General features: G+C 40.3%; 1 protein-coding gene across 2 annotated transcripts; it reads right to left on the reverse strand.

Annotated features, from left to right (window-relative positions):
• Nucleotides 1-455: 455 nt before the first annotated feature.
• EDNRB (endothelin receptor type B) lies at nucleotides 456-20,981 on the reverse strand. Of its 2 annotated transcripts, XM_058822985.1 has the most exons (9): nucleotides 20,768-20,981; nucleotides 20,106-20,588; nucleotides 10,539-10,651; nucleotides 10,172-10,376; nucleotides 9,687-9,836; nucleotides 8,633-8,766; nucleotides 7,960-8,068; nucleotides 6,325-6,470; nucleotides 456-995 (listed from the first exon to the last, which is right to left on the reverse strand). In XM_058822985.1, the coding sequence occupies exons 2-8, from the start codon at nucleotides 20,541-20,543 to the stop codon at nucleotides 6,339-6,341; spliced, it is 1,281 nt and encodes a 426-aa protein (XP_058678968.1). In that variant the 5' UTR covers nucleotides 20,544-20,588; nucleotides 20,768-20,981; the 3' UTR covers nucleotides 456-995; nucleotides 6,325-6,338. The 2 variants fall into 2 exon arrangements, with proteins under 2 accessions (XP_058678968.1, XP_058678962.1); XM_058822979.1 differs by lacking the exon at nucleotides 456-995 and having other exon boundaries at nucleotides 3,153-6,470.
• Nucleotides 20,982-23,942: the final 2,961 nt, after the last annotated feature.

A 23,942-nucleotide genomic window follows, 5' to 3' on the forward strand; every position in this document is an offset into this window, starting at 1 on the left:
TTAATGTCATGGGTCATTTCACAATCTGTTTCCATCTCCTATAAAAACATTAAGTTCTGAATTTTTTGGAAAAATATATTTTTTGTTGTCATTTAATCACTAAAAAAGTTACAAAATTAGATACTATGAATGATTTAAATTATAAATTATTAAAAAGACAAAATTATAAAAATATTCCTAACCAATTCTTTCTTGAATTTATGAATACCACTTAATAAATGTTTATACATATTTTCATTACATTTCATAGTTTAGCCATTCAGTGTGAGTAGTGCATGATTTGTCAACATTTCAAACTTTTATAAATATAAACTGATATCCACATCAGAAAACAATAAAAATACTTCCATCAGTGCTCAGCAATCTTTATTATTCATGCTAATGAATATAAAGTTTAAAAATGCAATAGACAAGTCAAGTGGTTAGGCAGACATTCATCGTTTGCATGGGTGACACACATAGCTTACATTACTCATATTATGGCATGAACAAATGTAAATTGTCTCCAAACATATTAAAAATCCCTTAAAATTCAAAAATAGGAGATTAAAGTGATAAAACACATTACAAATGGTGTCTTTGTAGTTTTTTAGACAGTGGGTCATATTTTGTTCAGTGATATGGTTTTTTCAAAAATTCTTTATTTCATTGAAAATTTTTCAGATAAAACTAATGAAAAGCTTTCTGTATGCCACACAATTTATACTACATAATATGAAATCTATTTTATTTGCATATGCACAGGTATAAATATATAAATACATATGTATTCGTATCTATGTAATCATATAAAATACACATCAAAAATTTATGTACCTGATTACTGCATGTGTTGATTATTTGACTACAGTAGATATAAGCCTTTCATGCTGTATCTATGCTAGTTCCTCAAGATCAGTGGGGCCACATTTGTAGGATGTGCTACCTGCTGTAGCTGCTTTCCAGGAAGAAGCTTCCTGCATCTTTGGCAAGATCCACTCTGGTCCTGTGAACACCTGTTAGCAATTATGATACTTATTACAGTTTAAATAAGAAAAAAACATTCCAGTTTGTTTGAATTGCTTTGCCATTTCACTCACAGCTCCAACTAAAACTTACCAAATCCACCAGTTTTGGTTTTGCTAACTTGACATGTTTCTCTCCTGCTGCATGTGTTGAACCCATTTATGTGGGAAAAATGTGAGCTTTCTGGGGATTTGTCATTATTCTTTTCCCTGATAGCTTCAAATGAGAGCCATTTTCTGACTCCCTTTCAGTGATGGTTTCACCATCGATGTGTTTCTTCAAGGCAATCTGGTGTATGAGTTACACAAACTTTGGGAAATGAAGATCATGAAAAGGCAAAAGGGCAACAAATGCTTGCCCTCATCCCACTCACCCAAGAGCAAAAATAGTATAAGCAACTTCTGGAGGACGTGATTTCTGAAGAAGGTCTGGTTACCCTAATTCCTCGTCAGTGTGTCCTTTCAGGTTTTACTGGGTTTTAGGATTTGACTCCCATTTTTTTCCAAAGCACTCTGCTAGGGCGGCTACACAAGATGCAAAGTTTTATAGCAACACTGAAGGTGAAGATATCTACTAATGGGTATCATATAGATATTGATGTGTCTGGCTACTTCCCACATTGTACTTTAAAATTCCTTCCAGATACTACCTCCCACAATCAGGACATTCTTGGATTGTCACAATGATTTCATGAAGGTTTAGGATACTGAACACTAAGGTAAAACAGTAATTTCTGAAGGTTTTACTTTTCATTATGGTAGATTTTTCTTACGGATAGTAAGAAAAGGGGAGAGGTGTGCGGTGCCTTTTCACTGCCTGCACAGCTAAATGACAGCACATAGGAGGGCTGACAAGTCCAAAGAGATGTCATGGTTTTATTAAATGACAGCACTTTTAAGTCTTTTTTGTCTGCCTTAGTCTTCTGAAGTGTTCAGCAACTTGGCTTAGAAACTTGAACCCAAGAGCACATCATGTACCTGGAGAACTCTGTTGCCTTCCTGAGCAGAGTACAAGAACGTGGCGGTCAGAGCAGCAGGCTACAGGACAGTGCCATAAAATGTGAATCACTCTGTGGACCAGACCCAGCCACAGGTTACCAGCTGGGCCATCCTGCCCCACCCACACCAGAGTGCCAAATCTGCCCTGCTCAAGAGTGGTCAGAGTAAGGCAGTGTTTGAAGAGTGTAAGATACCTGTACATGCACATTGCTGGGAAAGTTCTAGCATGTCTAGAAAACTGACAACAAGCTGCAGTTATGGCCTACAGCCTGTAGAAGGCTGTAGGATCTTAAAAAAAAAGTGCAAAAAGTGCTTCCTCATAGTGAGTGGTTGGTGGAGACCTTGGACCACAGCACAAGGTAAAGGGAAAAGCAATGAAGAGGCCATGAGAGATACTAAGTAGAACATTTGCTTACAAGGGATCTCATCTCCACAGGCGCTTCTGTTCCAGGCACAAGAAACTTGAAACTATATGCTAAAGGTCCTGGGACCATGAAAAAAGACAAATCTTCATGGATGCAACAGGCCACCAAGTAAACAGAAGGAAACTTAACTATTTGCAACAAAACAGCGGTAGCATCAAACATATTTTGGGATGTACAGTTACCACGAGCAAATAAAGTTATATATTTGACCAGTTACAGCATATTCAGTCTGATACAGTTTCCCACTTTTTCAAGAAAGGTAAATTAAGATATACACAAAATTACACTGTCAGCATATAAAGAGATGATGGTTTTCATGTGGCATATTCCAGCATTGAGTGCATAAACTTCTAAATTAACGAACTAAAAGCTTCTTGCCTTTTATTTGTGTTGTCTCAAACACGAGAGGATTTGTGACTATATAAGGGTGTGTAGAGAACAGATTGCCACTGACATTCTGAGCAAAAACAAGCAGAGCAAAGATAGGCACGATTGTTCCAATAAACATCAGACAATTTTGCAACACATGCAAGTCTGAACTCTCTCCAATTTTCAAACAGCTATATAAAACCATCCCAGCCAAAAGCTTTGATATTTAGATTAGGATTGCTTACTTCTTTTACATCACTGTCACTGTTTAGCAATTAAATGGGACCCCCTAGGAGAAAAAAGGTCAGACACCTTTTTGTAAAGAATCAAAATTACAAATATTTTATTGGCAATTTAGAATGTTTACACTGCTTGATCTACAGAAGTTGCTATTTTAAGTGATCACAGAAAATGAAATATAGAATTATTTTACACAACTATACAGAACAATTTTTAAAAATCCTTTAAACATAATTTCAGTACATACAACATTCTCTTGCCAAGCCAGCTGTGTCTTGATTATGAGCTGTTTGGGACACTGAAATGTCACAGCTCACAGCAGATGCTCCACAACCATCAACTTTTGCATTTGATTCTCTGAGGTGTAGTACCAGTGTTTCAGTTCAGAGTAGGCAGAATTCTGAACAGCTGGGAATTAAAATCTAACTGCTATCTGAAGGCAAAAACACAGAGTTGTGATGCAGTCTCTTGTTTTTTCTGCCTTGAGCCATTCTGTGTGAACTCTTCAGACCACTGGGACAGATGACTCTCACTCTGTGGCATGGCTCGGGGCAAGCACATCCAACTCCTGCGTCTCTCTGCAATTGTTCTGCTACCTGTGACCCTACCTGAGGCTTAGAGAGCATTGGCCTGGATGTCTTACCCCACGAGCTGATTTCACCCTCTTTTTCTATGTTTTCTAATCAACTCCTTAAAAAAAAAAGTATTTAGCTTTTTCTCCTTTTCTGTTCAAAGTGGCAAGTGTCAGATAGGTTTTTCAAAGAGCGATGTTGGGCCCTAATTCTGCTCAAACTGAATTGAATGGTTAAATGTTTACTGATTTCAGTGAATGAAGGAACAAACCTGTACTGAGGATTTCAGAAAGCACCTGTGTGGAGTATTAGGAGAGTTAATCTTAAAACTGTATAAGAATAGAAGTTTTGAAAATGTTTATTACAGGAAATGAAAGCTTCAATAAAAATACTGCTGTGAATAATACTGAAAAAATGATAAAGAGCGTACTAATATTTATATATGAACCCAAAAAAGGGGCAGTATATATGGTCTTTATTTGCAAAACCTAAATATCTGACTTAGCAGGACTTAACAAAGAATTAGTCCAGGAAAAAATGAAAAGTATGTTACAAGTTGCCAATACAACAGCTATATTTTAAATAAAAATAACAATAATATACATGTACAATACTGTAATGATATAACTTGATGAAAATAACACTGACCAGTATCAAATCTAAGATTTCACTTATTATCCATCCTTAACAGATAAAACACATTTCACAGAAATAGATGCAGGTATGGTGATATGAAGTGATATCCATGGCTTACTGTGAGAAAGTTACCATGAAAATTAAGGTAAAAATGTAAAGAAGGAAACCTAAAATAGATTTATATGTATAAAAATTCAGCATTATAGCAGCTGAGTGGATGTGCTGCAGCAAGATGGAAACAGCAACTCTATGGTACACACCACACACGCTTGCACACACTCTCACACAAACACACACGTGCCCATGCCCAAATGCATGTGCAGGGGGTCCTCCTCAGCTTGATTATACAAGCATTCATTTACCAGCTTTTGCTGGGGGCCACACCAGGAATGGGGCTCACCGCCCCGTTTTTAGCTGTCTGCAAGGTAGCTGTAGCTACCTAAAGTCAGAAACCCATCTAAGGTAACATCAGCTGAACATTTTAATGGAAGCTGTTTTCATCCTGAGCACCTTAAAGGCACTTTAGTAAAAAATATGAAGTTAATCAAGACTGGAAAAAAATATAAAAATCCTTGCATTTGAGATCTGGAAATTTAAAATAAAAAAATTCCTGAGTTTTGATAAATAATTTTATTATAATAAAATACCAAGCCTATTGAAAACATGTCTTTTATAAAAGCATGTTATATGACAATTTTTCTTGATAAACTCATGCCTTAGTGCATGAAATATGTTAATAAGTCTTTGGGGACATCTGCAACAAATTAACAGGAAATACAAAGTCAAAGAATGACCTGTCATGTACATCCAAAATATGCATTGCTCCTGGCAACACACATCATGTTTACTACAGGCATCTTTATCTTTTTCTGTTCTTGCAGGGTCCTGCCCACATCTTAATACTTTACAATTAATTACATTTCACTACTATTTACAGAAGCAGAAACTAATCACACATCATCTTAGGCCCATAAATATGGAACTACAGAAGTAGAATATATTTTAAAACAGTATGAAGATAAGTATGCTACATAGTACTCTTCTCTAAAAGTACAGTTCATTAATTATTTTCTTTATGAAGATTTAAATCTAAATGGTGATAGAAGTTCAAATTCTCTCTTTTTATCTTGGTTATAATTTTGTTTTCCACACACTATTTCTAAAAAAATTTGCCCCAAGACAGTATTTGGATTGCAAAAACAGTTTTAAATTGTCACAAAAGTATCTCCAGCAAAGAACCATCAGGCTCTGGAATGCCCACTTTTTACACAGGATACCATCCATTTGTTTTCAACAAAAAATGAAACAACAGCTGACATAATACCTGTTCTCTGTATGTTTCTACTAGTGTTAATTTTTTGCTTCTGGTGTGTTTTTCTCCTCTCTGCTATCAGTAGACACAAATACTCATACCCAAAGTGCTGGCAAATGCACTAAGACACACAGTGGCAACAGAAAGGAATTTATAGAGCCCTTGGGAGGTTCCTTCTGACAATAATAGGTAAAAACAATCATCAAAGTAAAATGCACTTTTGGCTTTACTGCATCCTTTAATATTTTCAGTAGCTACCTCTATAATATACCACATAAAAATTCTACTTTTTAACATTTAGACTTCTATTACAAAGTATTTAGTGTTTTATTTTAAAAAAATCACAATAGTGATGGTGGTTAATTTGCTTTATAAAAGATAATACATTGAGTTATATATAATAATGGCTTTGATCCAATTAACTTGATATTATGCTGCTTAATAATTACTGTGACTTCAGTTCCTACAAGTGTTACAGAGAATACAAACTTAATGTACAGGAAGTGGAGATCATTTGGAAGTGCTGATTCAGAAGTATTCAAGTGCTAACAATAACTTGTTCTTTCTATGCTTCTCTTCATGTTCCATAAATGATGATTTCATAAACGCCCATGGTTTTCAATGTGACACAGTTTTAGGACAATTTTTTTAATGTTCTTTTTTTTTGTGCAAATTCAAAACTAGACTTTTCTGGATGCTGCCATCTTGTCAAAAGTAATTGCCACTTTTACTTAAAAAGGCACCAGCATTAATGTAAGAGAATATACCTTTTATGCTTGTTTTATGAAGAGCTGTACTTGTTACTGGAGCGGAAATTATCATATCCGTGATCATTAGCTTTGAACTTTAAACAGGACTGCCTTTCCTCCAGGGACAACAGATCTTTGGATTGGCACCAGCAACACAAGCATGACTGTTAAAATAAAAGAAATAAACGTTTTACATCACTCTGTTTTTGCACACGTGGCAAAATGCACTGAAAAGCTGCCCTTTCTCAGGGGTAGAGTAGGAAATGGCAAATGTGCAAGATGCTGCTCTGGGATTAGAGCACAAAGCACAGAAATGGGGCTCAACTCTGAACTGCTCATTAACAACCTTACTGCTGGAGTACAGGAAGAGTTATACTGAGTAGTTATATACAGCAACAGACATACACACACATGCCCCATCAAATCTGGTCTGCAATTCTAAATGCATCTGAAAATAAAATTATGACTGCTTGTTTTCCTTTCTCTGATAATCTTTCTTGAGAAAAGAAAAGCATTCTTATCTATGCTTTCTAAGCAAGATACTGCTATTTAGCTCATTGTTCTGAGATGGAAAAAAGAGAAGGTAGAAAGTTGAAAACCTACATATAATTCATACATTTACTAGATGTACTGCAGTCCTTTTTCTCATGGTCCTGTCTGGCCTTTGGGTGCTGGAAGTGCCTTCCTCACACCCACTTACTTCCATGTTCAGGATGCTGGAGATCTCTTATGTACTTTCAGCTCCAGTGACTCTTTCAGGGAGCCAGCAGCATAGACAGGGAAGACAAGACCAACACCAAAACCTCTGCAGCCTGTGCTGTCACAATTATGTGGGAAACACATTAATACTACTAGAATTAGAGCTGACTGGCTACTGACTGAAAGATGCTTCCATCTTGCTAGTAAGGAATTTAAACAGCCAGGCAATAACCCTAGCTGTGGCCAGTGGTTAAATGCTCGGCAAGAAAAGAAAAATCTAAAAAATTGCCATAAGCAATGTAAGGACTTCAATATAGTGTGTAAAGATAGTAAGGGTTCACAAAAAAAGCCCAACTCTTCATATTTTCCAAGTAGACACAAAGGCTGAAGGACTGATGGGCTGCCAGCCACATACAATCCAGAGCCTGTGTGGAGAATTTAATGTCCAGCTCTATTCTCTCAGACCAAGCCAGGACTACAAACAGGTCTGGCTCATAAAATGTTGGCACTGGAAAGGGACAAGGACAGATTTGCACCCTGTGCCTCACATGACTGATTGAGGTGCTCAGTCAGGATGAGGGTCAGCACCCTCCCTGGCAGGATGCAGAGGATATGGCTACGTGAACCTCTGCAGCACGCACTGAGTCTGCTTTGTCAGGGCTCTGGAAGTACTGGGTGCCAGCTTCAGTCAGGAAGTGATGTAGCACTGATTAGCATGGTCCCCAGAGGGTTCATTGTACACTCTGCTCTTTTGCTTTCTCTTTTTGTTACCTTCAAACCTCAGTTCCTTCCTACAGAGCTTCAGCAGGAGAGGGAGTGAACATTTACCATAACCCAAGTAAAATTTAAAGTAAAATTTTATGACTGTTTAAAACACTTTGGGCATGTTAAGGAATGAATTCTACTACTGTCATCATTTTTCAACCAGAGGAGCAACTCCCAGCAGCCACTTACCTTAAAGCAGTTTTGGAATCTTTTGCTCACCAAATACAGAGCTATTGGATTGATGCAGGAGTTCAGTGAAGCCATGTTAATACCAATATAGTCCATCACAAGAAAAAAGCTGTGTGGAAATTAAAGTGAGACATTTCTCATTTGCTTTAAAAAGGCTTAGTAGAGGTTTACAACTATAGACATTAGACTTGGTTTCACTAATCAAGACTAGCTATTAAATGGAATAGTAATGGGACTTAAATCAACAGGATTAACTCAAGCAGGTAACAGTTATACTCAACAATAAAGTCTGAATGGTCTGAAGACCATTCTCGTGAAAGTAGTTTTGGGAGATCCAACCATCTTAACTTTTGGAAGATGTTCACAAAGTCTTTTTGCACAAATTGAATCCTAGTTGCTCTGTTGAAAGGGAAAACAGGGACAGAAATCCCCTTTCTATTCTCATAGCCCCACATGACAGAAGAACAGTCCCAAAAAGGGTCAAGAGGAAGGTGGGGAAAAGCAAGGGAATTCCTCACAATTTTCTTTCTCTGCTACTGGAGTGAAAGCAGAGGGTCCTGGATGAAGAAGCAGGGACAACTGACTACACAGAGTAAGCTAGTTCAATAGGAAATCCAAACATGCTTATTGAGAATTCCCCCAACATACAGACTTTTTATTTCTGCATTCTCACCTTAGAAGTTCACATCTGTTGGGGTCCTTCTGATCATAAATAGTGAGTTTCAAGATTCTGCTTAAGTGAAGTGGGAGCCAACACAAGGCAAAAACAAGTACCAGACAGAACACAGTTTTGGCCACCTCACGTCTCTGAGAAAAAAAATCGGACAGAACAGTGTTACAGTTCCTCTTTCCCCCTCTGGATTGTTGTTGTCTTCAAATATCCAAAAGTTTAATAAACAAGATAAAAAAGCCTATCACAATAGGAGTTAGGAAAACATCAAATAGCTTATTTTCTTGGAATATGTGCTTGATCTTTTCTATTGTTCTAGATGTCTTGCACTGATTTGATATATCTCTTATTTCAAGAAGTATGAGTAATAATATGAAAAATAGAGGTTATGAAAACACTAGTTTAAGCAATAATTTAAATTAAAATTAAGAACATATTTGTCTTCTAGATCACTTTCAAATACCAGCTTGTTTTCTATTGCATTTCCTTATGCTTTGATCTCACATCTTATTTTAAATGCCCCAAGAGATTCCAATTACAGCTCTAACCAGGTAAGAGGAAAGGAGTACAAATACACATTATAGAACAATCATAGCTTAATTCTAGTGATGTCTGATGTTTGTGTCTGGGGCACTAGTACCTCAGAATGTCTGCTGGAACATGTTCTGCTAACATATACTGCTAACCTCGCTAGGGTTCAGCAAGAACTTTCTTCAAAATAATTAACAGTTTTATAGGACCACCTTCTAGACTACAGCATGACTTCAGTTTGCATCACAAAATAGCCAACTCTCATTACAGCAAAGCAGAAATAAAACCTATAAAAACTGAAACATTAGAACAAAACAAGAATGAAATAATTGTTTGATTTTCAGTTAAAATCTTAGGTTCCTGAGGGCTCTGATTTATACATATGTATATGAGTTCAGCAGCACCACTGCCAGGAAAGTTCACTTTGCTTCTAATCCTAAAGTGATACAAGAACAGAATGATCTGGCAGGAAAATCAATAAAGTTATTAGTTAGCAGTTACAGAGTGGCCAGGGAGAAATTTTTACCTGTTTTAAGTGGTCATTTAAAGCAATCTGCATCCCACTTTTCTTTCGTAACATCTCACAAGTCATGAGAGTATAGAAAAATGCTGTGATAGCCAGTGGCAAACAGAAGTAAAAGCTGAACAGCCACCAATCTTTAGCTTGTTTGTAAAACTGTAGAGAAAAAACAAAGCATAAACATGGTTTGAAATTAAATGCCTAGAATTTTGTAAGGGGGCTGTAACTAATTGGTCAGCCTGTCCTGAAAAGCATTTCTGTAAGGTGTAAATTACAGGTGAGAAAACAGGACAAGACAGCAGTACGTTCAAAGCCCACAAAAAGTCAAATATTTCTGAATGCTCTTCTTTGAACCAGTATGCTTCAGAAATGTCAGTATTTCATTTGAACATTATACTCATGTCACATACACCTGTGCACATTACAATCCACACAACACTGCCAAGATCCAAGGAACTCTCCCAGAGATTTTATCCACGTTAGTGACTTACCATCATAAAGGATGTTTTCTGTGTGGGGTGAAGCAAGCAGATTCTAAGGTACCTTCCTCTGTACTCCATGGTAATCATGTCAAATGCAATAGCTTCTGGAACAGCCAGGATCACTGATATGACCCAGATGAGGACAATTTCCACAGCAGTCCACTTTGGCACTCCAATTCCTTTAATGCGACTCCAAGAAGCGACTGCTCGGTACCTGAAGTGACAGCACACACAATTTCAAAACACAAGAAAACTCACCCAGTTTAACAGGCTTAAATTCATTTTATTTGCATTGTATCAGCTGAGGGAAAGGTGAATTTGAGCCAATGCTTGTACAGGAAACAAATCAGAGACTTCAATGCCAAATGGGTCTCACCTGTCTATACTGAGGGCACACAAACTCAGCACTGTGATTCCCACTGATGCCTTTTGAATGAAGGGCACTAATTTGCACATTTCAACACCAAAGGGCCAGTCCTCTGCAAGCAGCTGTGAAAAGAAAACAACAATTATTTTTTAAAAAGTCATTCCCAGGGCTGACACATGGAGTTCTGTCTTGACTGTTTTCCTTTTCCACCAGGTCTTGTCTTATGAAAACAGGATGAATGGGGTCTGTTTAGACTGGAGAAGAGAAGGTAATGGGGACACCTTTTCAGTACCTAAAGGGGGCCTGAAAGAAGGCTGGAGTGGGACTTTTTGCAAGGGCATTTAGTCATAGAACAAAGAGGGACTGGCTTTAAACTGAGATATTGTGAAAATCCAACCTCTCGAAGTGTTCCAGGCCAGGTTGGACAGGGCATTGATCAATCTGGTTCACTGAAAGGTCTCCCTGCCCATGCCATGCCATGGAAGTTGGAACTAGACAACCGCTAACATTCAAGTTAAGCCATTTTAGGATTCTGTGCAAAACTTAGTCAGGAAGAACCTTTTCATGAGGGAGCCCCTGAGATGTGTGTCCTAAAAACTAGACAGTAGCAGTATAGTCACATCCTGGTGGGACAAGGGTATCACTTAAGTCTTAGTCCTGCCTCTTTAAGCCCTGCAAACTCAACTCCTTTTGCTTCATTTTCATCACCCCAGTGTTTATAGGAAAAAATTACAGAGCAGGTTTGGATCTTTCTCATGTTTGAATTGTCTTTATCTGCCTTGAGCATTCACTACTTTTCTTATACATTCCAAATAACATATTTCTTGATCAGAAAAATACAGAAAATTACTTGAGGCTGATCAGAACAGGGACAAAGCCATAGGTGCATATCTGGGGTGGGGTTTATTTGAAGCTTAGTGTCTAGGCTCCATCAGCTGAGAAGTCAGGCAACACTGGAGAGAAATGTACCTCCCCCAGTTTTTAGCTGACCATCTAATGACTAATGAAAGGACACTCAAGGAGCACAGACAGATAGTTTGATCTAAATGTTTTGCAGCAGATAAAAACGTCAGATGAATCCTTCACTAATGGTCTTTATTGACCGGTTCACCAACATTCTGTATAATAATACCAAAAGGATTACTTGCACATTCAGCATACTTTTAAGTAGTAAAAAATAGAGAAAACAGCACAATGCACTTTAGGATGGTTCACTTACACTTTGAATCATAGACTTTAATGGAAATATTGTCACATTCCCAGCTGCACATTTTATCTGATTTAGGGGAAAAGATTTACTGGACACAGAAAGCACCTTACTCACAGCTGATTCTATGAACAGGCAAACATCTGTAGCCTCAGTTTAGCAACATTTAGCCTTTGAACTCTGCTGTGAGCTTCTTTGATGGTCAAATATACCAGAGCAGCAGCCAAATCTTCCAGTTTTCATTAAACAACATTCTCCACAACAAGGGTTGTGCCAAGAAATAGACGCAATTGTTATATAGAAGAGTAAACTTTTGGAGTTTCTGTAATTAGTTAGATTATCTAAGCCCATCTCTGTTTTTCATAACTTTCTTCAAATGAGGTCTTTGGAATCTGTTGCAGATACAGGGCTACAAAATGGAAAAGGAGAAGGAAGAATGAGGACTACCCAAAAGAGGCTGGAAAATCTTTCCCTTGGCTTCAAACAAGGGTCTCTTCAAACAACTCATTTAAGAGGGTTGTAAGAATGGAAGAATAGCTCATCATACTGCGTGGATGTTTCTGGGAACCACAAAGGCTACAGTCTCTAAGGAGGGTTCTGGACAGGCTGGATTGATGGGCCAAGGCCAAGAGTATGAGGTTCAACAAGAATTGGGTCACAACAGCCCCATGCAGTGCTACAGGCTGGAAGAGTGATGAGGAAGTGGCTGAAAAGATCTGTCAGAAAAGGATCTGGGAGTGCTAGAAACACCTGGCTGAACATGAGCCATCAGTGTGCTCAGGTGGCCAAGAAGGCCAATGGCATCCTGGTATCAGAAGGACCAGGACAGTGGTTATCCTGGTACTTGGCACTGGTGAGGTCACACCTCATGTGCTGTGTCCAGTTCTGGGTCCCTCACTACCAGAAAGACATTGAGGTTGAGGTGCTGAAGCCTGTTGAGAGAAGGGCAACAAAGCTGGTGAAGGGTCTGGAGAATAAGTTGCATGAGGAGCAGCTGAGGGAGCTGAGATTTAGTCTGGAGAAGAAGAGACCTTGTTGTTGTCTACCACTGCCTGAAAAGAGACTGTAATAAAGTGGGGGTTGACCTCTTCTGCAAGTAAGAAACCACAGGACAAGAGGAAATGGCCTCAAGTTGCACCATGGAAGGTTTGGATTGGGTACCTGGAAAAATTTCACTGAAAGGGCTGTCAGGCATTGGAACAGGCTTCTCAGGGAAGAGTTAAAAAAAAATGTACATGTGGCTCTTGGGGACATGACCAATAGTTTAGGGATGAACACAGTGGTGGCAAGGCTGAGGGTTAGACCTGATCTTAAGAAATCTTTCCTATTCCATGATTCTATAATTGAAGGTAGCCATAGGGTTGCCTGCTCAGATTGGTTTGGTTCAGCAAAATCCTTATGCAAACAGACATGTTCTTCTAAGGGTAAACACTTACAAGGTCCAGGAGAGTTTTCTAAGGAGTCCTGATATAATTTAAATATAATTCTATTTGAACACAAAGGAAGTTAGGAACATTTTATGGCCATGGGCTTTTGGGAACCTCTGTGAAGTGCCCACCAGTATTTTCACATACTAGAACATCTCCAAATACCTGCTTTAGCTCTGTGCTGCAATGGAATCTTTTAAAGAACAGCAGTAGACAAAATGCAACACGGCCCAGCTTTCTATTTCTTCAATGATCTACTCAAGTAAGACAATAAATACAACAATGCCTCAATGCCTCTACAGAAATGAAGCAGAGAAATTAACTCTAAGGATTAATGTTTCTCAAGAATTTTATGGAAAGTAATAAAGCAGAGGAAGTAGGGATGAGGTTGTAATAACCACACAGTATCTTTTGCTTATGTGATGTGGGAAAATAGCATAGACTGTAATTAAAGTATTTTCAGTAAAGCCTCTCCCTGAAACAACTTCTGAATTTCTGTAAGGGGGTGACAGTAACAATCTACTATTAAAACTGTAATGTGAATAATTACATGTATTCTAAATTTACACCCTAAGAATTGAATGACACCTGAACTGATTTATATCAGGCAGTGAAATTCCAGCCTTTCACATCTATTTGCCACAGAAATGTAGGATTGGGTAGCAAGTACATTGTATACTTATTTATGGCACCTACTGTACATTGTACATGAGTTTATACTAGACTAGAGAGAACTCATTAAAAAAGCACTTTGAAGTAAAATATTTTTTTATTTGTTAGTAAGCGCAGAAATTTGGTCAAATCTCTATTGGCAGGAACTGTTAAAAACTTTTATTTACATCTAGCTGGTGTGTAGACACTCCCTGCCTCTCTTCCCTAAAATCATAGCAGTTCAGCCACATGTTGTAGATTTTGCTGAACTAATATTTATCACTCAGGTGCAGACAGTCACACCTGTGCTCCAAACTGACTGGATTTGAGCCAGCTCCAGTTTGGGATTATAGAGGCGTGGCACATGACTGAATGCAGTCAACTGAGAGAAAGGGTGCATTAGCTTTGGTGGTTTATCATAACAAAAACATTACTTTCATTCAGCCAGCTTATATCAGGGCAGAATGGACATGCAGCTGTCTGCACTGGATTGCAAAAACATGTGCTTTATGTCTTGCATCTGATGTATTGTGAAATTTGAGCATTTTAATGCATGAGTCACAAGTTTCTCTATCATGGTATTGCAAGTGGTTAATGACACAAGCTTTACATCAAAAGCTTGAAAACATTAAGAAAGTAAAAGAAAAAAAAAGTTTTGATTGCTGAAGTATGTTTCCTTGATGCTTCTGTCTGTTCTCTGTATGGCTATGGCCCCTTCAAATACGGCCTTGAAGTACAGTGAAGATCCAATGTAAAGTATTTGGGAACATCTCCTTTATGGACAATGATAACTCTTAGTAAATACAGATGTAGCTTATTGTAATTTTGTATGAGTAAGACTATTCTCTTATGCGTCACAATAGGGTAGCTGTAAAAAGATTGTCATTTTACAAATGACAAATGACTTGGAGCCACGAGAGGAGATACTGCCAAGTGGCAGCAAAGAGAAAAATAATGTTGTGCTTTCATAAGTAAGATGCCAAGAGTACTCTACCACTGGCTGGATTCTGAGTGACCTTTTCAATGATTTAAAATCACTTATTTTACACAGGCAAAGTTTTAATTGCTGAGCAGCAGAGATGTGTTTACGATGAAATAGATCAAAAGGAAAAGGAAAACATTGTGATGAATGAAGTGAAATCATACTTAAAAGAACCAATACATCTGATGCATGCCTAGCCAAGGCTTTCTCAGACCAGACAAATCTGAGCCTAAACTGATGTGCAAGCTGCAGAGCTATGGAAGAAGCCCCAAGAGATGCCGTGACTCACAGACACACCTGCAAATCACAATTCCCACTCTGCTTTCCCTTAGTTGAGCAAGAGCTGAGAGATGTTCTCACTCTGCTGCTGGAACGAGCCGGGCAGAGAGCACGATGTGCTGCTCTGGGGCTCAGCTGCTGTGGTCCCCAGCCAGGAGGCTGATGCCTGGCTCCAACCCACGGGCTGCAGTGGGGCAGGAAGGAGCAGCAAAACGTGCGAATATTCCCGCCAGTGTCCCAGTCCCGAGCAGGGAATGCCCACGGGACACGCAGAGCAGGAACTGGCGCTTCCGCCAAGCTGTGTGTTCACAGCAAACCTCGCTCACAGGACACCGGACTTGATTTTCATCATTCTAAACAGCAGGCATAAGAGAAACCAGACATGCAGCTCTACATCTAATTCACACACAATAGTTTTTCAATGTATCTCTGAAATGACAGGTAGATTTTCACCTGATTTGTTTTTTTTGACATGGGCAGGTCACACAGATATTTTACAGGAACAACCATTTTTCAAACAGAAAATTTTCCCAGGAAATTAAGGTTATGATTAGATAAGTAAGACAACATTACAAACTTATTAATATTTAGTGATAATTATGTCAGGGTGAGGATCGCCCCTACAGACAAGAAAATATATTTACTGCTTTCAAGCACAGCTTGGAATGCTTTACTGACCCATCCAATAAACTGTTTAAAATCTTAATATGAGCCATGCAATAATTTTATTTTCTTGTATCTTTATTATAACTCCTCCTAAAACTTAATAAAAAAACCACTTAAGATAAAGCAATTTTATAGAGTCACCTTGAAAATGACAGAAACCTCGTAATGTGCTGTTGAAGTAAAAAATTTCTGCAATTTCACAACTCCAGTGGAAAGATTGCATCAAAAGTAATCACTTAGAAAGCCATGCTGCTATCAGATTGGGATGGATAATACAGGGTAGAAGATGAAGCCAAAACAGGTCAAACCTTGCTTTGAAATTTGTCACGTGCATGTTTTATACAAGTGAATGTATACACAACAAATGTATAGCTAATGAAAAAAAACTACTTTCAATTTACAAATCTATACTAGCATTATCTAACTTACTTCAGTTTGGAGATCCACCATGAAAACTATGCATGTGTACTTTTAACAGCATTCAGACATTTCCACTACTCCGTACACTTGACTTCAGAATGGACTGCTCCCATCTAAACACAGAACAAAGCTACCTCTCCCTACCACTGCCTGCAGAGTCCAGACAGGTTCCTCCACTGGACAATTCAGATCTTTCTCAAGTGCCTTTAACTTGCACTTGTTCACCATAAAGGGTTCTTAACCAAAATAGACTTCTAGCTTAATACGGTTAGAAATCAATAAACTTTGTGTAAGAAATTCTGAGATGAGCTTTGCAAGACTTCAAGTAAGTGGTTCAGACCTTAAAAGAAAGGCAATAATGCATTTCTTCCAATAAAATGGTCACTATCTTTGACATCAGAAGAACCAGCAACCAAGAGTTCTAATATGGAAGAGTGAGAATACTTTCTAAAGAGAAGTACCTTGATTAGAAAGTCAGAAAAAGGTTGGCTTTATCATAATGCATGGCCTACAGGTGCTTGCATTACAAGAGTTAAAAAGTTCACCACAAATAAATTTTCACAGAAATCTTCTTCAGAGCCTTTTTCAGAGAATAGCTTGATTAAAAAAGGAGCCAATTTGTGCCTGAATGGTATATAGAGTATATAGAGTCCCTAATCTGGTCTTTCTTGTATTTCCAGTGCTTGATACATTACATAATTTTTATGTAATCCTTAAATAAAGTTAATGAAAATAAATCAGTGCCTACAAAGCTGACTCTGGCCCTTGATTAGTGGCTTGGATGAAGACTAGATTTTTTCCTTCCCTTGAAATGTTTTTCTCCACTTTTCCATTGAGGTCTAAGAAAAAGGAACCTATGCCAGTGTTGCCAGGTAGACATTCTTCTTCAGACATTAGTTGATAGTCAAGAGTTCAGAACACCCCATAATAATGTGCACAGCCTAAATTGCCCCCCTTGTTAAAACGCTGCTGGGATATAACAATAAATTTGGTTTAATATACAGGAGTAAATATTACAAAATAAGAGAGAGAGAGATGTTGTTTGTGCATCACAAGAGAAAGCATGTTACTAGGTGATTTTAAGCCTATGAGAGACAAAGCAAGTGAAAGTTTGGAATTTCCAGTCCTGATGTTTTGGTGTCTTAGACATGGGACTTAGCAACTTTATCTACTTAGGAAAGTCAGCATAAACTGTCCAGAACTGCAGACCTGCATTGTCAGGTGCACAAGCTGCCACTGTCTTGTCCTCCAAAGTTCAAGTGCAGACAAGAACATAAAAATCTCACTGACAACCTAGTCTATCCCTCTGCTCCTAACTGCTGTTTGTGGCCTCAAACTAACAAGGACTTACTCTGTTTAGTGGAGCTGCATAGAATCACCTGCACATCCAATTAGTAGCAGTTTTGCAAAGTTTCTGCATTGCCAAAACATTACATACTGCAGAATGACTGTCTCAGACTTTGCTTCCCATTCTGCAGCTCAAGATCCAGGCAAACCCAGACCATTTACCCAGACCCAGAATGCCAAAAAGATCTGCCAGGTTCTACATGCTGGAACTGAACACCCTTCAAGCCTTCATTTCATAGCCAGTTTACTGACTGTGTAACAGATTCTGATATTATCCATTTCCCACTGAACATATTGCATTATATTCAAATTTAGGAATGCAATGGACTAATTAGCATCCTATGCATTGGAGTGCATTTGCCTCCCTATCCAGGTAACACCTGTTTTTCTTTCGATACCCTCAGTTTAGGAGATGTCAATTTTCATTTGTGCACTTTTTCAGCTACTTATGTGTTTACTTAAGTAGTCACAGGGGACATCTTTTGCAGTTTTCCATTTTAATACCTAATATAAACTTCTTCTAGTGCAGCTTTTGGATTGTCTCCTATGTGTCTGTCTGGAGAGCATTCACAGACACTTTCACACTTTCTAGGGCAAGTGTAGAGGAAAGAACTGCTCCATTTTATTAACATGAGAAATTCTCTCACACTGTTTCATGCAGCTGCCTTACTGACAATGTGGCAGCAAATTCTGAATCTGGATCAGTTTAATGCCGTCTTAAATTGTTTCAAACTGCAAGTTACAATTGCTAAATACACTTGATTTACTGAGGAAGCCTTTGCTTCTCTGCTTTACTGCTGAGTGATCAAAGCCAGTTTTTTATTGCATTACTGTATGTATTCTCCCTGTTGCTCTGGAATGAAATGGGATGTAGAGTTGATAAAAAGTTATCAATTCAAACTGCCCTCAAAAGTTTGATTAAATAAACATAGTATCTAAGAGGTGTTTTTTCCTTGTTTTTTAACTTGCATTTATTCAGAAATTCTGTTTTAAAATAGCAAATATTTCACTCATTATTATAAGGGATAATATAAAGAGATTATGGGCTCTCCAGTAAGATGAGTAGTAGTGAGGGAGATTTAGCACCTGAGAGCTATTGCACAGCTCCTAGCATTATCAATAGCACAATAAAAATCCCAGACTGCAGCTGGTATAACATTTATTCACTAGCAGTCTGACCCTTTACTCCTCCTGCTCCAACCTACTCATGAGTATACACTTGGTGACATTCAATCAAGATAAGAACTGAGGTATATTACTGCATATTAACATTAATTTTGAAATTATCACTGACATTGCAAAGTCTCATACTGAACAGCTGTTATTGATTTAATCTTTTTGATTTTTCTGAGATGAAAAGAATCTTTTTGTTCAGCATATTTTTTTTTTGCAAAAACACATTTTTAAAGCAGTTATTTTGTTTTCTAAATTCCACCTTTATTCAAAAGAGCACATGCCTCTCACAAGAATTAAGAGAGTGTAAATAGTATAAAAACTACTGAAACTTCAAATCTGAGAACTAATATGTAATCCAAATTAACTGGATCATGAATTTAACACAATGATGACATTCCCTACTTTGTAATACTTAAATACTTTAAAATGATAAAGAGAGGAGATTCCTCTCAGCAGCTTCTGGGATAACTATAAGGAAAATATATCAAAATCAAAGTCCCTTCAATGTGGCTTTCTGGAAGTACAAGTAACAACCCCCAGTGTACAATCATGCATACAAAGTGAAGAGAAGGTGATAGGTGAATGCTATTCTGTTCACTTTATGAAGCCACTGATGGGTGCTCAGGGATCCAGACTGTAAACTTTAAGAGCAGAAGGAGCTCTATTATTATCAGTATATCTTCAAAGAGTGCTAGATTACAACTAGAGGCTGGATTCAACTGCCCAACTAGTCCCGTAGGATTGCACAAACTGGGTAGAGAAGACGGGGGTTGTCTCCCCTCCATGGCAAGTCTTTTCAAGTCAAAGCACAGACTACTGAAGTTGCAAGAGGAGCAGGTGCGGCTCATTCACTCTCAGCTGCCCATGCTGCAACACTGGCAAGGGGTGAAAGGGTTCTCAGCACAGGAAAGCATCCTGCCTCCCAACCAAGAGATGTACAAAACCGCTTGGCTGAACGATCTTGGCTTTTCCTAGAAAAGCCCCCGCGCCGAAAGGGACTGCACAGACTCACGTAAAGTCAAGGGACCAAGTGGTACCCACAGGAGAGGGTCGTCTGTGTCTCACCTCCATTCCTCGACCAGCCCACTGAACATTTATCCATTGCATTCTTTTATCCCTACGACCGCACCTGTTTCCAGGTGATTTTCAGAGCTTGGTCACCTCCATTCTGCCCCATTCCCAGCCTGGACGCTGAGAGGGATGGGACTGAGGCACAGAGAGGGTGCCGCCTGCGGAGGCACCACATCTGACCAGAATACCACCTTCCGGCCGGGTTTTGTCGCGAGGTGAAGCCCACGGGTGTGTCCCAGCCAGGACGGGACGCGTCTCCCCGCGGCGGGGACGGGGGCCGGCAAGGAGCACCGAGCGGCGACCGCCGCACCCCGCGCCCGCTCCCGAATCCATCCCCGGCCCCTCCTCACCTTGTAGACATTGATGGGGATGTCGATGATGATGTGGAGCAGGTCGCCCAAGGCCAAGCTGGCGATGAGAATGTTGGGGCCGTTCCTCATGCACTTGTTCTTGTAGATGATCCGCAGCAGCGTGGAGTTGCCGATGATGCCCAGGACGAACACCAGGCAGGACACGACCGTGTTGATGTACTTGAAAGTCTCCTTGATCTCCGTCTGCCCCGTGCACATGGGGGGCGAGGCGGAGCGCGGCCGCCCCGCAGCCGCCCCCGGGCCCTTGGGGAGCGCGGCCGGGCGGGACGCGTTGTGCTCGGCGGCGGCGGCCGTCGGGGGCGCGGCGGCGGCGCTCTGCCTGCCCGGGCCGGGCCGGAGCAGGGAGCCGTCCTCCTCCTCGGCGGCGGCGGCGGCGCGGCAGCTGAGGAGCAGCAGGAGCAGGAGGAGGGCGGGCATGGCTGCGCGGCACGGCGGATTGCCCCCGCCGCCGTCAGCGCCGACCTGCGCGGAGAGAGGGGACAGGGCGTCAGCCGCGGGACAGCGCGCCCGCCGCTCGCAGCGCCGGGGCCGGGGCGCTGCCTGTCCCGGGCGGTGCGGGCGGCTCCGGGGCGAAAAGCTGCGCGGCGGCGGCCGCGGCCAGCAGGCCCTCCGGCCGGACCTGCTCGGTGTCTCCCCCTCACCTCGGCGAGCGGAGCCGAGCGGATCCTCCCCGTCGCCGGCCAGGCAAGGCAAGGCAGACGCGCTCCGCTGGCTGTGGCTGTGGCCGCGCTCCGCGCCCCGGCTGCGCGTCCCGCCCGGAATCGCTGCCGCTGGCCGGCGATGGGCGCTCCGCTCGGGAAGGGGCAGGGACGGGCGCTGGGGCACAGCCCGGTGCCCGTCAGCCGCGCACCACACGCCGTGGCCAAAGTCGCGCCGGCGTTGCAGGGCCCCCCCTTTTCTAAAACATTGAAGCGCATCTGGCCCATCAGTCACAGCCAGACCCCACCCGCGTCCTCCGCCCCCAGCGCAGCCCGGCCCAGCCCCCCCGCCCGCCCGCCGGCCCCGCGGAGCCTCTCCCATCCCCGCTGCCAGGACTGCCCCCGGCCCAAGGGCTCCCAGCCTCGGCACCGAGCCGGCAACGTGCCCTGCGACTCGCCCTTGTCTTGTACCAGGCTGACTTGGCGGGCTTTGAAACAATTTTTCAGGAGGGTTGTTACAAGAGGTATGGGCATTGCCGGGGGACAGTTGGGAAGAAGAAGGCGCTGCCCCGCTGTCCTGTCCGAGGCCCGCTCCCGGTAGCTGGGTACGAGATTCTCCCCGCTGCAAATTCCCCCTTTCACAGCCCGAGGGGCGCACAGGCTGAGGAAGCCGCCTGTACAACATCTACGAGTTTAGTGCCACGTTTTAAAGCGCTTCACAAAACCTTTCTTACATCAGAAATAGTATTTTGGCTGCCTGAAATTGCAGTTCGGTTGTCTGGTTGGTTGCCGCTTTGGGCAGCCTTAGCAAGGCGTCTGATCTCAGCGAACTCGTTCCAGTCGTTGCACCCTTCAGTGAAGCGTAAGGAAAGGAGGAATGAGATTTGTGCAGGATTTTGTGGAGACTAAGAACAGCCTCTGCAGGCTGGAGACAATTGCATGTCTAACTAAAGAGAGTTGAATTTGAAACTGTTTGTCAGCATCTCTGTGTACATCTCCCTGATGCTCTTTTTTCTTAAATCATTCTGGATGCTAAATCTTGAATATAAGCATGCTTTGTTACCGAAACAACCTGCTCACCTACATTATTGACAAACCCATATGGGAAAACACTAAAACCCACGATTTTTTTTCCTAAATTGGTGATCTGATTTATTTAATCTTTGCAGCATCTCCAGCTAACATACCCTTGCACTACTGGAGGAGACAGCCTTTTCTTGTCCTCGTTTAACTTCCTTTTCATATCTCCATCTTTGTTTAAAAGACTTCTCCATTAATCACCTTTCCCATTCAATCATTCTTGATCAGTTTCCTCATTTTTGTCACAGTGATTTTCTTTCCCATTTTAAATTACAGTATTTGTGGAATAAAACCATCAAAGTCACTTCTAAACTGTACAAGGGTACCTGGAGGCTGATTGCACTCCAGCTGGAAGTTCTTTCCAAATTCACACTTTTCCAGACTGTATTGTGCAACGTGATTCTTTTTTAAACACCATGGCTGATTCGTCTCCCGAAGATAAAAGCATGAACACTGAATTCAAGATTGTAGTCTGAGTCCTGGGGATTTAAACAGTCTTTTCAGTTTTCAAGTTTGCATTTCCTCAATTTCCAATTCAGCAATCCAAAAGTGAACAATGTTTTGCTAAATGCAATATTCATTCAGAAACTCTTGCTAATTAACACAGCATTAAGTTTAATCTCAAAATGCTTTTTTGCTTGCAAGGTTCCAGATAAGTCACAAAGGATTCTATGCTGATCCAGATGATCAAGAAATATATTGTGACTACAATGAGATATGTTTGCTCCATTTTAAACAGCTCCATAAGAGGTTTGGTACTAGTGACATCTCCATTGCCACCACTTACTCCAGCTTCAGAAGTTTTAGTAACAGCAATTTAATTTCTGAAATGTTTGATGTTACTATATACAAACCCAGTATATACAGAACTTCGGGCAGATGCTGATACTCAAAGCACATTAATCTTTAATATTGCACAAAATGAGTCCGTGTGACAAAGAATCTAAGCTGCTTCTGGCTGCAACTAGCTAAATTTACCACCCTTTTTTGTTTCTAGTATTTTTTCAGATATTTGAGGAATTAAACCCAGCATATGCTGTGGAATAAGTCTGCTTTAATTAATGAAAATTAAAGGAAATCACATTTTCACATAAATTTATGTGAGGATTAAGATAATACTGTATTAAATACTAAGACTGTATCAGATATCTTGGCAAATTAACTGTAATTTGAATGAAGATCAACTACCAAGTTAATTTAGACTGCAACGAGAGAAAACATCTGCAAATATAATAAACTTCTGCCCTTTAAGTGGCCTCTGCTAATTAAGCTATGAAAGAAATTCCTTACTGAACTGTATGGAATACATTATATAAGATTATGTAAGCTGCTGCTAATGTGTCTGACCTTTTTTTTTCCTGGGTAGCAGAAATACTCCTTGTCCTATGGAAAGTTCACTTTTGTACAAAGCAGGAAAAGATGAATCCTCCAGACTGCCTATTACTCATTTTATTGTATTCTGCACTTCCACTCCATTTCATCCCAACAGATATCAACAATTACATGAATTAGCCAGTCACAGTTTTAATTATTAGTCAGATGTAATATTTCCATCAATGACTGATAATGTTTGGATTTTTTTTTTTCTAATTTGGAATACCATTTGCGAAGTAAAAAGGCTGGATAACTTGTAACCATCATCAGGATGGTTTTTAACAACTGAAAGACTTTAAAGACTATTATTTTACATGTGGGATAAATCATGAGAGGTGGTCACAATTATGGCATCAAAAAGTCCTTTAATTAATAAGCTTATGAGACACTCTGCAGGATTGTACGTTTCAATTCGTATAATACTTTATTGAATCAATGAGAATTTTGTTATGATTTTGCAGGTACTTTTGCAAATCCCATTAACTTTCTGTTTATGTTGTTCAGCAACTAAAGCAGCCTCAGAATTCTGCCCCATCAGGCCTGCTTTTCTTTTTATGGAGTCTGGTGGAAATTTGCCCACTAACTGGGGCAAGTCTGGGATGAATAGAAAGAATAGCTGTCTCAGTGTGAGCCACTCATTAGATGCATGAGTTCAATTAAAGTCAGAAAATAGTCCTCTGTGTTACAGAAGTTACTATAGAAACATTACCAATGGCAATTTTGA

The sequence above is a fragment of the Ammospiza caudacuta genome, chromosome 2 (assembly GCF_027887145.1).
Source record: "Ammospiza caudacuta isolate bAmmCau1 chromosome 2, bAmmCau1.pri, whole genome shotgun sequence".
Lineage (NCBI taxonomy): Eukaryota > Metazoa > Chordata > Aves > Passeriformes > Passerellidae > Ammospiza > Ammospiza caudacuta.

Excerpts from the sequence above, each read along its gene's own strand:
- EDNRB (XM_058822985.1), bottom strand. The coding sequence starts at position 20,543 with ATGCCCGCCCTCCTCCTGCTCCTGCTGCTCCTCAGCTGCCGCGCCGCC. Across the intron at positions 8,069-8,632 it reads AACAGATGTGAACTTCTAAG|CTTTTTTCTTGTGATGGACT; the intron begins GTGAGAATGCAG and ends ATTTCCACACAG. Across the intron at positions 6,471-7,959 it reads GATTCCAAAACTGCTTTAAG|TCATGCTTGTGTTGCTGGTG; the intron begins GTAAGTGGCTGC and ends TTATTTTAACAG.